Source organism: Centroberyx gerrardi, chromosome 5, assembly GCF_048128805.1.
Source record: "Centroberyx gerrardi isolate f3 chromosome 5, fCenGer3.hap1.cur.20231027, whole genome shotgun sequence".
Lineage (NCBI taxonomy): Eukaryota > Metazoa > Chordata > Actinopteri > Beryciformes > Berycidae > Centroberyx > Centroberyx gerrardi.
The window spans coordinates 21,682,372-21,698,990 of record NC_136001.1 but is presented as its reverse complement, the minus strand read 5'-3'; the positions used below and the strand labels follow the sequence as shown (position 1 = coordinate 21,698,990).

Genomic DNA, 16,619 nt, shown 5'->3' with positions numbered 1-16,619 from the left:
CTCACCTCTATTATCTTAACACTCCACTTTATCAAATATCGTCCCCAGGGAGACAAGTCTGCCACATGAACACAACTTAATGTATTATAGACCAGTGAACAACAAACTACGCAATCGTTCATTAACCATTAACCTGTCATTATCATTAACCTGTTTTCAGGTTTCCTCGCAACAATCTACAGTATACTCACTGTTAAACTATTGCTAATTAATATTCATCTTGTGTTGTCATAAGTCTAAGTCTCACAAGATATTCATAATAGTGTAAAAAAGGAGTTTGGACAGACAGAGTGTAAATTTGCCCACGAATACACACGCAGCACACTCAGAGTCTGCCAGAGCATCACTGTTTCTCTTCTCTCCTCTACAGGAAACATCTACTGGACGGACCAAGGCTTTGATGTGATCGAGGTGGCCAGACTGAATGGTTCCTTCCGCTACGTGGTCATCTCCCAGGGCCTGGACAAGCCCCGCGCCATCACTGTCCACCCTGAGAGAGGGTAAGAGGACACAACACAGGCTCTAGCTCCAGTTATTAGTAGCTGCTAGTAGCTAGTTGTCTGTAGTCGCTGCAGCTCTCTCATTCTCGGCTATCGAGGAAGTTGTCTATGTGCTTTGATGTGTGTGTGTGTGTGTGTTTGTGTGCACAGGTACCTGTTCTGGACAGAATGGGGCCAGTATCCCCGTATTGAACGGTCTCGTCTGGATGGCTCTCAGAGGGCTGTACTGGTCAATGCCAGTATCAGCTGGCCCAACGGGATTTCCATTGACTACCAGGTACTGTACAATGACACCTCTCTTATATTCAAACTACTGCGTTACAGTCTGTGCACACAATGGACATCGCACAAACACCACCACAACTCCTATTATCTGTGTACATGTAGGAGGGCCTGCTGTACTGGTGCGATGCCAGGACAGACAAGATTGAGCGCATCAACCTGGAGACCGGAGAGAACAGGGAGGTGGTGCTGGCCAACAACAACATGGACATGTTCTCTGTGTCTGTGTTTGAGAGCTACATCTACTGGAGTGACAGGTCAGATGCCCCCTCACCCTCAGTCTTACTTGCCCTCGTTGATATATAATTTTGGTTTATTTGTAACTGTTATTCGCCCACAGTTGTAAGTTTTTTTCTCATCTGCTAGCTTCAGCCTCTCTTTAATGCTGTTTGTCTGTTTGCTGTGGCCCAGGACCCATGCTAACGGCTCCATAAAAAGAGGGAGTAAAGACAACGCCACAGACTCTGTGTCTCTGAGGACAGGTATTGGGGTACAGCTCAAAGACATCAAGGTTTTCAACAGAGCCAGACAGCAAGGTAAGCACTGACTCTGTCTGGTTGGCTTAGCTTACTGTAACAGGTCTGCTTTACATGCAAGGGCTGAGCATGTTTTAAAGTATTTATATAACTAAAGTTTCCTCACATACACTTTTACATATGCATCAAGTATTCACATTTGATTAGTGTAATTATTGATCAAGTTATCTATTTCATATTTCTGTACAGGAACAAATGTATGCAAAGACAACAATGGTGGGTGCCAGCAGCTTTGTCTTTTCCGTGGGAACGAACAGCGTACGTGTGCCTGTGCCCATGGAATGCTGGCTGAAGATGGTAGCAGCTGCCGTGACTATGATGGCTACTTGCTCTACTCAGAGCGAACTATACTAAAGAGTGTTCACCTATCAGATGAAAACAATCTAAACGCACCCATAAAACCATTTGAAGACCCGGAGCACATGAAGAACGTCATAGCACTCACTTTTGACTACCGAGGAGGAGGAGGGAAGGGAGCCAACCGTATCTTCTTCAGCGACATCCACTTTGGCAACATCCAGCAGATCAATGATGATGGCTCCGACCGCAAGACTGTGGTAGAGAGTGAGTATACCTATATACACCTTAAGTATGTGTAGATCTGTTTTGTTAGCGTCCTCTAGTCCTTTAACAAACAGCCTCTACCCAACCTCTTTCCAAGTTTATCTATACTCATCCACCCACAGTTGATATCTGGTGTATTGCAGAGTTTACATGCAGTTTAACTACTAGTAAAAAAGTTACACTGTAAGACTTGATATCTTGGATATTCTGATTGTTCGTCTCTTCCCCTCTCATATGTCAAGAGTCATTTCTCATCTCTCTCTTGAAAAACAAAGAATCTCCATTGTACACAGCAGACCCCCCATTGAGAAGTCTTCCTGGGGGAGAAAACAGCTGGAACTTCTTAAAGAGAAAGTTCCCCAAAACAGTTTTGGATCTCCCACTGATCTAAACAGACCTGGGAAACCTTTATTCTGAAGTTGTAGCCAAAACCCTTCATTTTAAGACTGGAAAAACAAAAGGAAAAGCCTTTTCATCTTTGCTTTGAGAACAGACTGTATGCAAACGTAAACAGACTCAGAGACAGATAGCCCTTCATTCACTTTATCTCAACGCAACAAAGCCCAGATGCACTGTTAATGTTTTACCAAAGTGCCTTTACTTTAATCTATTTTACAAGGAATAGTATGATTAAGGATTGCGTGTCCCCATAGCGCAGCCCCTCCCAGGGCAAATGTTTATATGCGCTTGCAAAGTTGTCTCACTAACTGTGAATGTTGTGAACAGTTAGTCGTGTTGAATGTCGTCCACTGCTGTGTATGATTTGCACTGTTGTCTTGCCTTGTAATGTGGATTTCCCCCGGGACAATAAATGGTATCATGTTGCCATGTCCATTTTAAGCTGTCACAATGAAAAGCACTTACTGTAATTATCTCTCATGTGAGTCTTTCAGAAAAACAACTCAGCTAGGTCTGTTTTGCTGTAATTCCATTGATTCCCAGTAGTCGGTATTTCATCTATGGTGTCCTGTCAGGTTGTCGGGGATGTTAGGGTAGCTGTTGATGAAGTAATACTGTCCACTAGCTAGAGACAGCTCCGTTGGCCGCTTGCCCCCCCCTCCTGAACAGCCCCAGTAGGTCCTGTCTGAACTTGTGGGACATGAACACATAGAGGATGGGGTTGGCCACTGTAGAGGAGGTGGCCATGAGGCGGGCGAACGTGCTGAAGGGCCCATAACGTGGTGAAGTGCCAGTGGCTCCGGAGCTGCGGTCCACCAGCAGGGCCAGCGTAAGGCCATAGGACGGCAGCCAGCACAGGGTGAAGGCCAGCACCAGCATGGCTGAAGTCTGGGTCACCTTGCTCTGGTAGCGCTCAACTTGGGGGGCCCTGCCAGCTTGCTGACTCCGCCACAGGAACATGTAGATGGTGCAGTACGCCACGGCGATGGTGGCCAGCGGAAGCAAGAAGGCCAGAAGGAAGTGACACAAGCCGTAGGCCACCTGGTCTCGGTGGGACAGGAAGGCGAAGCAGGTCAGGCCGTCGGGAGCCTGCCGCGGGGTTCCCACAGAGCGAAAAGCCAGCTGGGGAGCAGCCAGGCAGCAGGCCGGGACCCAGAGCAGGACAACCGTCACAGTCACCCTGCGAGGGGAGAGGAGGCAGTAGGCCCTGGCAGGCCGCACCACAGTCAGGTAGCGAGACACAGCCAGGATGGCCAGAGTAAAGGCGCTCGCAGAGGAACAGGCCGATCCCAGGAAGCCCACCAGACGACAAAGGAAGTCCCCGAACGGCCATTGCTGCATGGCTATGGCAACCGTGTGGAAGGGAAGCATGGAGAGTAAAAGGAGGTCTGTAGCGCTCAGGGCCAGCAGGAGGACATCTGTCCCCGTGCCTGTCATGGAGCCCTGGGGAGACTGTCCTGCACGTCCTGCCCCCCTCCTCTGCCTCCCACACAGGATCACCATCACCAGGGTGTGTCCCCCCACCCCCAGTACCAGAATCAAGGCATCTAGGACTGGAACTAGCACCTGCTCCACATTCCCCAGTCCAGTGTCACTGCTGTTCCCCTGCAGACCCTCCTCACCAGTAGAGTTCCACAACATTCTTCTGTCGTCAGTTATCTTCAGCTATGGAGATGTCCTCCAGTAATGCTGCCACTGTTTGAGTACAGTTGGGTTGTTGTTAGACGAGAAACATTACAGCTCTTAGTTGACAGTGGATCGATATGCTCGGGCTGGTCATAAAACTACTGATAACACATGGTGTGGGAATGATTACTGAGACTGTGGGTCAATAGCTGTAACATTACAAAGATTCCCAATAATTTCCAACCATGGGGCCTTTGACCGATAAAATTCATCGGTTAAGACTAAAGGTGAATGTTACACTGTTACACATTCATGTCCTGACATGGTGAAAAAGACATTACCTCCCAGAAACAGTCCTTGACAACACGTCCAGTGAATGGCTATTTTCGTAGTCGAGCTGCTTCCTATGTGCTGTATGTGAATCAAGCGTTCAATCATTTCAGTACTTGCAATCAGCTTCAATGAGCTGTTTGGAGCTACGTCACACCCCACCATTAAAGTTAAGACGCTTGTGATTTTGTAGGATTCTAGCTGCTGGGCTCTCCATTGCTGCCTGGCCTCCTGCTATGAGCGTCCGTCTCTCCTCAGCAGTGGCCGTGTCTGAGTGCTGAGAGCTATATGCTGCGGATTGTGTGATTTCCTGTCAGCTCAGATAAGACAGCTACTCCACATGACGTCTCAATCAGGCCCACGCTCAGTAATCCACAATCAGCCTGCTCTCGGCTCTGGAGAGAGGGAAAGAACGGCAGGAGAAGAGGAAGAGAGGTGAATAGCTGGATAGCAACAGAGGGTGAATCCTAGTAAATGGCAGGTGAACTCTGGACTGATCATGGCAGAGCAGGAGAGACATGGGCTGGCCTGCTCTCTGTGGGAGGGTCTGATGAGGCCAAACAATATCTTTCCCAGAGTCCAGAGTTTCTGTTCATGTTCTCACAGGATCTGTTCATTGTCTAGAAATGTTGTCGCTGCGCACATATGCATACACACATACATACACAAAGAGAGACAGACAGCGAGACAGTGTTTGACTTCAAAAATCAGGGTAATTATTGACCGTTGTCCTGATAGCAAGCACTGAACCGAAGTGTCCTGTGCTATCACAACCAGATAAGTGCCATAAAAACTGTGTATCAGTGTCAGTATAACCAACATTGGACCTAACTCAAGTGCTATAAATTCAACTCCAGTGCTGCAGGCAACTTGGGAAAATGTACAGAAACACAGATAGGCCTACACATAGGTCAAAAAGGTGAAGATATACAGAAGTGAAAAGCAAGATTTGGAGTGGAGAGTGCTGTGGGCTAAAGATTTACAAGTCATTAACAGCACTGAAGAAAGAGGAAATGAGGGTGAATAGATTTCGTGTCACACTTTATCGATTTTTAAGGCATTGATTTATGAGTGAGCAAAGCAGAGGAGAGTTGTTTTTGCATCGCATGCCTTTGCTTGGCTCTCCAGCTCCTAGACTCTTAGATGGCTTTGCTTCATTCAGAATCTGAGCATAGCATTGGCCAGACAAATGTTGATTCACGTCCATGGCGTTGGACTGGAGAAGTTGAGGTGTAGTGCTAAGTGTCCCACCTGGTGGTGAACCTCCCTGATCCTCTGGCCAGGACTGTGATGTGCTGAGGTCATATCCTGCCCAGGAAAAGGCCTGTTTAATCATTAGACTCTCACCGTTTCATTGCAATAACAAGCAGGCGACTATTACCAATTATTTGGCATTGGGGTGATTGGGTGTGCGGTTGTTTTGAAATGTGCAACTCCTTATTGACTGGCTGAAGTACACAAGTGTGTGTGTGTGTCTGTGTGTGTGTGTGTGTGTGTGTGTGTCTATGTGCGCACACACTCGCGTGCATGTTCCTCAGCAGCAGAGCAGCTGTTCTCTGTCACCCACTACAGTACTTTGTGTTCTTCCATCTTGGCTGACTCTTCCCTCTCCTCTCCTCTGGCCTCTGTGGAGGGGTGGAGCTCACAAGCTCAGCCTCTTACGCATTTCAAGGCTGTGGAGCAGAAAAATGGCTTGAACTTTTCCTTCTCATCTGTTGATGAGGTAGTGCTATGGAAAGTAATACGCTCGCTGTTAACTGGTATTGTGACCTTTTTAGTGAGCTATTTGTTGGATAAAATCCTCAAATCACACAGTGTTCTAGGTCATTAATGCCAGGCCGTCATGTCCGTAGCTCTGACTGTGCTGCTGTCCAACAGTTTGCCAGCACTGTGCTACTGGCAGACAGTCCACACATGGCCTTTTAACACAGCACTGGGATTGACGTGCTTCTTTTCCTTCCCCAACTCTCCTTCTCTCTCTCTCTGGCTTTATGTCTCTCTCTCTCTCTCTCTCTCTCTGTCTTTGCCCTTTTCTATGATGGGGTTTATGTCTCTCTGCCCCCTATGATGGGCCCTTTTCTCTATCCTCCTATGTCTTTTCACTCCCCCTCTCCCCTCCATTCTTCTATTTTCTCTCTCAGACGTGGGTTCAGTGGAGGGCTTGGCGTACCACAGGGGCTGGGACATGCTGTACTGGACCAGCTACACCACCTCCACCATCACGCGCCACACCGTGGATCAGGGCCGCTGGGGAGCCGCTGACAGACACACTGTGGTCACCATGTCCGGAGACGACCACCCCAGAGCCTTCGTTCTGGACGAGTGTCAGGGGTCAGAACTCCTCCATAGCTTAAACTCTAGCCTTGGGCATGAAAACTGTCATATTATACCCACATACATGGAATGTTCTCCGTCCTTTGTGTAAAAATGTGCTACACAACACTGATTATTATTTTGTTCCCTCTCCGCAGTCTAATGTTCTGGACCAACTGGAACGAGCAGTCTCCCAGTATCATGCGCGCCACCCTGACTGGTGCCAATGTCCTAGTGATCATCGGTAGTGACATCCGAACCCCCAACGGCCTAGCCATAGACCACCGTGCTGAAAAACTCTATTTCTCTGATGCCACACTAGACAAGATTGAGCGCTGCGAGTACGACGGAAGTCGGCGCTACGTGAGTGACACACACACACACACACACACGTATACAGACATGCACACACGCACACCTCACATGGTGTCCATCAGGAACCGTGATTGCAAATATTTGTACTGCAGTTTGTATTAAGTATTGGATGACCTAATAGCATCAGGCAATTTTGTTTATCCGTTCAAGTTTGTTGCACGGGTGGAATTTCCTGACTGTGTGAGGTCATGACTGTGGCTGTGCTGCCCCCTGTAGGTGGTGCTGAAGAACGAGCCTGTCCATCCGTTCGGCCTGGCTGTGTACGGGGACTACATCTTCTGGACTGACTGGGTGAGGAGGGCTGTGCTCCGGGCTGACAAATACACAGGAGGAGACATGAAGGTGCTGCGTGCGGACATCCCTCAGCAGCCGATGGGCATTGTTGCCGTGGCCAACGACACCAATAGCTGTGAGTCTCTACACACAGTGAGGGATCCAAGTCTGTACTGTGTTTCAAGTCTGTATTATATTTCTTTGTCTGTTTGTGTGTGTGTGTGTGTGTGTGTGTGTGTGTGTGTGTGTGTGGGTGGGGAGGTTATTGTGGGTGTGTAGACAAATGCATTTTTAGTGTCATTAGGATCCTTGTTAGCTGACATTGCTGTAACAGCTAGTCTTCCCATACACATCCGTAAACACACACACACAGCACAATACTTGCAAAACAGAAACAACAAGTAAAAAAATACATAAAAAGTACAAACCCAGGTCACTGTGTACCTTGGCTTATAAAGCACTTTAACAACACATTTGACATTACTGATACATGATCAGGTGGTTAAGTGAGTTTGAAGTATCCTCTTGAGCAATTATTTGTTACTTACAGAACTGATTTCAGGAGGTAATATCTTCTGAAATTAAACTACTTTATAGATTACTGTTCTTTCCTTGGTAATAACATCAGGCCATCAGGGCAAATCACAACAAATTAACTAATTAAATTCAATATGAGCCTGTTTAAAGGAGGTGGCTCCTGAGTATTGAAATACACACAGATATGCACACAGAGACACAGACACACACACACACTCTCTCACACACACTCACACACACACATACACACACACACACAGATGCTTTTCTGCCCCAACAGAGCAGTTAATGAGGTGACAGAAGTAATCTGGAAGTGTGACAGAGCAGCAGAGGAGCTGCAAACACCTCCAGAATGGGACCACCTGAGATTCACAACCCCACCATCGGCCTATATTACCACACACACACACACACACACAGACACACACACACACACACACACACACACGCCTTCTGAATCATCGTTCTTCAACTTTATCCATACCTCTTTCCACCTCATTTCTCCATCTCATCTTGTTCTCCATTTCCCGTTGTCTGTATCCTTCTAAATCAATGTAGCCTTGCTTTTTTTTTCGACCATACTGTCAGACTTCTTCTCCCTTGGGTTGCCTCCTTCGGTCCAACTCTCTCTCTCTCTCTCTCTCTCTCCCACTCTAACAGCCACGCCGACCACACACACACACATAAGACCCTGTGGTAATAGCTGCAAATCCCATTTAGATTTAGTCACTTTGAATTATGCATTAGACACAAGAGGAGCCATGGCTGCATTCATGCAGGTGTATCTGTGTGTTGCTGTGAATACATATGTGGGTGAACCTATGTTTGTTTGCGTGGTGGGGGGTGGGGGTGGGGGTGGGGTCAGAAATTCTTAATTAATCATCACTCGGGTGTGTGTGTGTGTGTCTAACTCTCCCCTGTCTCCACATAGGCGAGTTCTCTCTGTGTCGTGTAAACAACGGAGGATGTCAGGACCTGTGTCTGCTGACCTCGGAGGGAAGGGTCAACTGCAGTTGCCGTGGTGACAGGAAGCTTTTGGAAGACAACACCTGCATAGGTAATAAAAGAATGTAATAAAATGGATGGCACAGGAAGGCTTTGAATGAATTTGAAATGAATATTGACCATTTTCCATGCGGTTCAAGGCATTGAGTGCATTCGTCTGTCTGCCCCCCTCCCCCCCCCCTCTCAGCCCTGAACACTACATGTAACAACATTGATGAGTTTGAGTGTGGAAACGGAGACTGTGTCAACTACACCCTGACTTGTGACGGCATGGCCCACTGCAAGGACAAGTCTGATGAGAAACAGTCCTACTGTGGTGAGTTTGCTTGTATCAATTAACCATGTGTGATTAGCTGTGGTCTTATATATTGTCTGTACAATATATTGTGTCTTTTATTGATTCGCTGCCTTTGAGGGTTAATAAAGTTGTCAGGGTTGGATCTTGGACTCACACACAGAACTCAAGGTCAGAGGCAGAAGTAAGGTAAACAGTCTTTAATGGAGACAGGCAGGCTCGCAATCCAGTAATCAGGCAAAGGGTCAAAACACGGTAATGCACTCCAACAAGCAAAGGTACCAGGAAAACTAGAGGCTACAAGGCAGTCAGGAAAACAGGCAGATATCAACACCGGGCAGACTAGAAATCAAGTAGAACAGAAAGGCGGGATACAGACTAGTGACAAAACAGCTAGAACGATCTGGCAGAGAACAAAGGGAAATGGACTTGTATAAATACTAAGGGGGTAATGAGGGAATGAGGTGCAGCAAGGAAGGGTGGAGACAGGTGACAGGTGATGCAGGAGGCGGGAAGGTGAACAGGCAGACAAGAACAACCGGAGCACGAACTGGAACTGGACTGGGATCTGAAAGACACACAACATATAACACGGAACAGAGACAAGAGGGAACGGGAGTGGAAAACAAGACCAGGACAGACAACAGAGAGAGAGAGAGAGAAAGAGAGAACGAGCTCAAAGAGATGAGCTGGCTGGATTCCTGACAAAAGTTTTCTACTACTACTACTGATAGGTAGTAGTCAAAATACTGTCTACCATATTCTTGTTGTTTACATTTGTAATTTGACTCTATATCATTTCTGTCTGTGGTCCTCAGCCAACCGAGTGTGTAAGAAGGGCTACAGACGGTGTGTGAATGGCCGGTGTGTGGGACACAGCTCCTGGTGCAACGGGCAGGACGACTGTGGAGACAATTCAGATGAACTCTTCTGCAACAGTGAGCTGAGCCTCCTACCTGACCTGAAATTTTCAGCCCCACAATCATTTGCTATTTTAAGTTTGAATTATGTCCAGTATGACCACATCCCTTTCTCTCATTGTTTTGTGTGTGTGTGTCAGCCACACTGTGCTCAGCGGAGCAGTTCCAGTGCCGAGATGGAGGCTGCATTTCGAACTCCAGCAAGTGTAACCAGCAAGTGGACTGTGAGGATGCCAGTGACGAGATGAACTGCTGTAAGTTTAGCGGACTGACTCGGCACGATCAGATTAACTAAAGCCAATACTTACTACCAGGCCACGGTATGAAGTAATGCTGCCCTCTTTGTTCAGCTGCCACGGACTGTTCCAGCTACTTCCACCTGGGGGTGAAGGGGGTGATGTTTCAGAAGTGCGAGTTCACCACACTCTGCTATGCGTCCTCTTGGCAGTGTGATGGTGCTAATGACTGTGGAGACTTCTCGGATGAAAGAAACTGCCCAGGTATTTTAACAACCTCTAAAACACACATATATATTTTCATAAACACATATATATTTTCATAACTTGGACCTTATAATATACATACGTTATCCAAAGAGTGAAATTATTTTTTACAGATGTATTAAGGCGTGAATTCTAAGTTGGGCTATTCTAAATGGCACATAAGCAAAAACAATGGAAGTTTTTATGTTAAATGAATTAAAATAGTTTCAGAAGAAAATATAATTGAAAAACATAGCAATTCATATTTAATTTTTCTATTTCTCTCTGTTTTTCTTTTATCTCAGCTCTCATTTGTAACCTCTCCTTGTGTGTCTGTCCACTAGGGAGTGGGAAAACAAAATGTCCAACACCCTTCTTTGCCTGTCCTAGTGGACGTTGTATCCCTATGAGCTGGACTTGTGACAAGGAGAACGACTGTGAGAATGGGGCTGACGAGGCTCACTGTGGTAAGTTCAGACTCTTTGAAAAGGTCACTATACCAGCTGAAGCGTTACTGAGCATTGCTTTGTTTTGCTTTGTGTTTTGGTCTGGCATTTGCACTTTATGCATTCCTTCTGGTCCTCTAGATAAGTTCTGCTCAGCCTCCCAGTTTGAGTGTGGGAACCACCGCTGTATTCCCAACCGCTGGGTGTGTGACGGAGCTGACGACTGTGGTGACGGCACCGACGAGGACAGCAAGTGCAGTGAGTATTAGGCACAAACCTTTAGTAAATACAAATACAAAAACAGATGCGGTGAGGTGCATTTTTTAATGTTTGGCTTTGTACTCTTATAGCTTTGTAAGTTACCCGATACAGTGACTGTGTGGATAAAGCACAGATTCAGGTTCAATTTGAGTTTTATTAACTGTCAAAAAATTCATGCAGTGAATTCAGGAAATCCAATTTCTTGGATATTTAGGTACTCTTCTAGCTGACGCTTCAATCTCTGTGCATTTCAGTGCATCTTATATGAGAATTTAGCTGGTGACTGCTGTGCGTTTCTCTAGTGCAGTATGGACTAAAAGGTTAACAAGTACATTAGGATTTGATTTTTATACCAGCTTCAAACCATCATGCATATGATGTGGAGTTTAAAGGATTAGATTGTGTCCCATTCTGCTTCTTCGAACACCGCAGAGCCTATTTGTCATTGTCACTGGAGTTCACAGTATATTTAAAGACAGCAGTCAGGGTAACATCAAAGGCATCAACACTGTGTTCTAATAACCCTTTTCCACGACAGAGACCAAGACGTGCAGTCCTGAGGCCTTCCAGTGTCCTGGATCTCATGTGTGTGTGCCTCAGCGTTGGAAGTGTGATGGGGACAAAGACTGTCCTGATGGGGCTGACGAGAGTGTCAAAGCTGGCTGTGGTGAGGACGGGGACTGGGCAGGGGTTGGATATCCTCAAAATCAATACATTTAGAAAATGAACAAACAAAAAGAAATATAGGTAGCACAAAGTATAATCTACTACAGTGAGATATCCCCATTTTCTGCCGTTGCTTATTGTCATTATTCTGTGTTTCATTGATCCAACAATTATTTCTGTCCCAGTGTTCAACAACACGTGCAGCAGCAGCGAGTTCATGTGCCAGAACAGACAGTGTATCCCCAAGCACTTTGTGTGTGACCACGACAAAGACTGCAGCGACGGCTCAGATGAGTCCATGGAGTGTGGTGAGTGGACGACCTTTGACCTTTTATTCCCGAAGGGGTGATTTAAAAAGCACTCTCCTCCCTCCTGCTTTACCCTTTAATAACTCTTCCAGCTCTCCTTTCACGCTCATGCTGTTTCTTGCTGCAGAGTATCCAACATGCGGACCCAACCAGTTCCGCTGTGCCAATGGCCGCTGCATCACCCAGAGTTCATGGGAATGCGATGGAGACTTTGACTGCCATGACCACTCAGACGAAGCCCCCAAGAACCCACACTGCAACGGCCCAGGTTAGACGCTCACAGCCACTCCAGCATCACTAATACTTGTGATTTGCTTTTTCATAACTGGAAAACACTGTCAGTCTTGATTGAAGATGTTGCTTGAGGGTTTGAAATAATATCTGTCTCATTGGTTGACATTTTCTCTCCTTTCTGTTTGTCACTCTCTTTCACCCGACAGAGAAGAAATGCAACGACACCACATATGCCTGCAATAATGGAAACTGTGTCAATGAGACGTTGCTTTGTGACCGTAAGGATGACTGCGGTGATGGCTCTGATGAGCTGAACTGCTTTGTTAATGAGTGCCTGAACAGCAAACTGAGCGGCTGCTCCCAGCTCTGTGAAGATCTTAAAATAGGCTTCAAGGTAAGTAAACAACTCGAAAAGGTGACTTGGGTTGTCCAAAGACGAGTGTTTAAGACACAAGGTCAGCATCATACACCTGCTGGGTCTGTGGGTCTTTACCTGCTCTGTGCCTTGCCTCAATACAGTGTAGATGCCACCCTGGCTTCCGTCTGAAGGATGATGGGAAGACGTGCATCGACATAGATGAGTGCACAACCACCTATCCCTGCACCCAGCGTTGCATCAACACACACGGCAGCTTCCACTGTCTGTGTGTGGAGGGCTTCCAGCTCAGCCCCGAAAACCCCACCATTTGCAAGTCCACCTCTGGTAAGAAACACGACAAATGAGGAAGTCCTGCTTTCAGGTGCGTGTTTAATGTAAACCCACTTATATATAATGTCTCCCTTCTTCCAGATGAGGAGCCCTTCCTCATCTTTGCCAACCGCTACTACCTAAGGAAGCTCAACTTGGACGGCACCAACTACACACTGATCAAACAGGTGAGACTATCGGACACAACACGTCCTGTTCAACTGGCTGTAATCCTGCAAACCATTTGTCATGTTGGAGTTTGTTGCTGGCCCCAAACTGATGCAGCTGCTGTGGTTTGACAGGGCTTGAACAACGCGGTGGCTCTGGACTTTGACTATCGGCAGGATATGATTTACTGGACAGACGTGACCACCCAGGGCAGCATGATCCGACGCATGCACATCAACGGCAGCGACGTCCAGGTCAGTGTGACAGTATCATGTCAGAGGAAGACGGGGGGAGGATGAATGTGTCAGTGATACCTGCTTGGCCTTTCCTTTTCAACATAGTACTTGTAACATGATTTATGCGATTGCTAGCATCATTCGTGGTTTGTGTGCCGGTGGATGCAATGTAAAACCCGGGAAAAACAATAGAATTCGAAAGCCTTTATCATAAGGAGCAGATTCAGTATGTACTGCATTGGCGTTTGCTAGGTCCTTCACCGCACGTCGCTCAGCAACCCAGATGGTCTGGCTGTTGACTGGGTGGGAGGAAACCTGTACTGGTGTGATAAGGGACGGGACACTATCGAGGTGTCCAAGCTGAATGGGGCATACCGGACAGTTCTGGTCAACCACGGCCTGAGGGAGCCACGTGCCGTGGCTGTGGATGTGCGCTATGGGTAAGAGCAGTGTCATATGATGAAGGTGCAGGAAATGTTGCACCTGCAAGACATGGTGTTTAAAAGAGACTGATTTGAAATACAAAATTAGCTCTTATTAATACACAGCATTCTCTGTATTTATTTTACCCTCCTTGGGTGCCAGATGGATGCAGTTTACCAACAGATCAATTCAATTGATGCTCTATTGTTGTTGTCAATTAGCAGTCAATTACAGAAAAATAAACTGACTTTCAAATACTTTCTTATAATTTTTTTAACTTTTTGAAACTCATTGTTCTCTTTGGCAAACCCAGGACATCTGGCACCTATGTAGGCTAAAACAAACCATAAAAAGCATTTACCCAGGTCTGACTTTGTCACCACATTGTTTCTCCACTTTGATATCTGATTTGTTATGAATAATAAATCTAATACAGCATGTCCCTGACAGGTACCTGTACTGGTCAGACTGGGGTGACAACCCCCACATAGGGAGGATCGGTATGGACGGCACCAACAGGAGTGTCATTGTGGAAGACAAGATCACCTGGCCCAATGGCCTGACACTGGACTTCATTAATGACCGCATCTACTGGGCCGATGCCCGGGAGGACTATATCGAGTTTGCTAGCTTGGATGGAACCAACAGACACACAGGTAACACACACACATCAAATTATTTGTACTTATATAAGCAAAAAATGGTTGCCTATGTGTGATAACACATAGAAAATACTTGTATTTATATGTAAGTGAGTGCATTAGTGATTTTTGGTGAGTAGATTAATAAAAAGCAATGAATTAAGAACATTGAGCACACACATATGCACACATGCATTCACACACACTGATATACTTGTCTCCTTTTATTTACCATGTTATTGTTTCTGATTCATTTGTCTTTGTGTCTTCGCCCCTGTAGTTCTGACTCAGGACATCCCCCATATCTTTGCTATGACTCTGTTTGAGGAGTACATCTACTGGACTGACTGGGAGACCAAGTCCATCAACAGAGCTCATAAGACAATGGGCATCAACAAGACCATGCTGATCAGCACCCTGCACAGACCGATGGACATCCACATTTACCACCCGTACCGCCAGCCTGAGGGTACAGACAAGTCCACCGTCACTCACTGCCACCTGTATATCTACATCTGTGCCCTCGTACCTCTCTGACCTGCCCTCTTTTCTGCCTGTGTACGTTTTCCTTCTTCCTCAGTGGCCGACCACCCATGCCAGACCAACAATGGAGGCTGCAGTAATTTGTGTCTGCTCTCACCTGGAGGAGGCTACAAGTGTGCCTGTCCCACCAACTTCTACCTGGCAGCTGATGGCAAACAATGCATGTCGAACTGCACTGCAAGTCAGGTGAGATAACCCAGGCTTGTTACACTGTAAAAAATGTTGCCTTTTGCCTGCATTTAATACGTTGGTATTTCTAAAAAATAATACATACTCTCACTTTTTTTCTCTTTTCAGTTTGTCTGCAAAAATGACAAGTGCATTCCATTTTGGTGGAAGTGTGATACTGAAGATGACTGCGGGGACCGGTCGGACGAGCCTGCAGATTGCCGTAAGTGATAAGTGAAGCCTGACTATAATAGTCACACTTCAGTACTGTTGCATTGTACTGTAAAGTATGTGCTGGCTGGTAATGTTGTGTTGTGTTTCCTCACCGCAGCTGAGTTTAAGTGCCGGCCAGGCCAGTTCCAGTGTGGCACCGGCATCTGTACCAACCCCGCCTACATCTGTGATGGAGACAATGACTGCCAGGACAACTCTGATGAGGCCAATTGCGGTACACACACCTATACATGCTTATAGTATTTTAGATTTTTTTTTCTCACTTGTACTTATACTAATCCATATCCTCTCTCACCCACTATTTGCCTTTCTGTATCCAGATATCCACGTATGCCTGCCCAGTCAGTTTAAATGTACCCACCCCAGTCGCTGTATCCCAGGCATCTTCCGTTGCAATGGGCAGGACAACTGTGGAGAGGGAGAGGATGAGAAAGACTGTCGTAAGTCTATTACCATGCCCTTCTAGTTCCCTGTCACTTTTAACTTTTTCATTTTGATCTTCATCCATCAGTATACAAAGAAATGTGAATAGACAGCTGTATCCATCTATATTTACTGTGTATTGTGCAAGTTGGGTGTTGAAATCTTGGTTGTGTAATCTGTCTGTCTCTTGTGCAGCGGAAGTGACATGTGCTCCCAACCAGTTCCAGTGTGCCATCACCAAGCGCTGTATCCCACGGGTGTGGGTGTGTGACAGGGACAACGACTGTGTGGATGGATCTGATGAGCCTGCCAACTGCAGTAAGGACCCAGCTTGCTTCACTTATCTCTCCCTCCTCTGGCAACATAAGCAATAAGGCATGACTACACTGTAAAGCACTGTGTTGCATGGCTTATTGCTTTTAAAAAATGAAAGAAGAAAGCAAATGTTCATTTAGTTAAACTATTTTAGTTTTAATCAATATTAATTCAATAATCTGAATCAGAATTTATTTAATTGGCCAAGTAAGTTTGCAAAAAAGTATACATTTATGGATAGGCCTCTTTTTGAGGTAGCTTAGAAAGAAATGAGTATATAAGTAGTATATAAGAAGTGCAAGTATTATATATAAAGACTATTAAAAGTAGCAATTTAAGAAATAGGTCTTCTAGCTATATGTATGCACATGGTTCTCTGTTGGAACCTGAGTGATTGTACTAATGGGAAGCTATGGATGTCAATAAAA

At 46.1% G+C, this 16,619-nt stretch overlaps 2 protein-coding genes across 2 annotated transcripts in view; one reads left to right on the top strand and one right to left on the bottom strand.

Annotated features, from left to right (window-relative positions):
* Positions 1-16,619, top strand: part of LOC139927315 (low-density lipoprotein receptor-related protein 1-like) — a 91,771-nt gene that overhangs the window by 65,548 nt on the left and 9,604 nt on the right. The window contains exons 37-66 of the mRNA XM_071919378.2: positions 371-500; positions 651-777; positions 888-1,039; positions 1,194-1,318; positions 1,508-1,882; positions 6,379-6,568; positions 6,709-6,913; positions 7,142-7,334; positions 8,667-8,792; positions 8,928-9,056; positions 9,854-9,973; positions 10,096-10,209; positions 10,306-10,455; positions 10,782-10,904; positions 11,025-11,141; positions 11,683-11,811; positions 11,996-12,118; positions 12,246-12,386; positions 12,559-12,746; positions 12,872-13,055; positions 13,143-13,228; positions 13,343-13,462; positions 13,697-13,884; positions 14,318-14,523; positions 14,789-14,977; positions 15,089-15,237; positions 15,349-15,442; positions 15,551-15,667; positions 15,774-15,893; positions 16,072-16,194. Of these exons, the coding sequence (XP_071775479.2) occupies positions 371-500; positions 651-777; positions 888-1,039; positions 1,194-1,318; positions 1,508-1,882; positions 6,379-6,568; positions 6,709-6,913; positions 7,142-7,334; positions 8,667-8,792; positions 8,928-9,056; positions 9,854-9,973; positions 10,096-10,209; positions 10,306-10,455; positions 10,782-10,904; positions 11,025-11,141; positions 11,683-11,811; positions 11,996-12,118; positions 12,246-12,386; positions 12,559-12,746; positions 12,872-13,055; positions 13,143-13,228; positions 13,343-13,462; positions 13,697-13,884; positions 14,318-14,523; positions 14,789-14,977; positions 15,089-15,237; positions 15,349-15,442; positions 15,551-15,667; positions 15,774-15,893; positions 16,072-16,194 (4,533 nt within the window). The remainder of the gene's footprint in view (positions 1-370; positions 501-650; positions 778-887; positions 1,040-1,193; positions 1,319-1,507; positions 1,883-6,378; positions 6,569-6,708; positions 6,914-7,141; positions 7,335-8,666; positions 8,793-8,927; positions 9,057-9,853; positions 9,974-10,095; positions 10,210-10,305; positions 10,456-10,781; positions 10,905-11,024; positions 11,142-11,682; positions 11,812-11,995; positions 12,119-12,245; positions 12,387-12,558; positions 12,747-12,871; positions 13,056-13,142; positions 13,229-13,342; positions 13,463-13,696; positions 13,885-14,317; positions 14,524-14,788; positions 14,978-15,088; positions 15,238-15,348; positions 15,443-15,550; positions 15,668-15,773; positions 15,894-16,071; positions 16,195-16,619) is intronic.
* Positions 2,903-5,542, bottom strand: LOC139927351 (galanin receptor type 2-like). The gene is made up of 2 exons (XM_071919461.2): positions 5,489-5,542; positions 2,903-3,946 (listed from the first exon to the last, which is right to left on the bottom strand). The coding sequence occupies exons 1-2, from the start codon at positions 5,540-5,542 to the stop codon at positions 2,903-2,905; spliced, it is 1,098 nt and encodes a 365-aa protein (XP_071775562.1).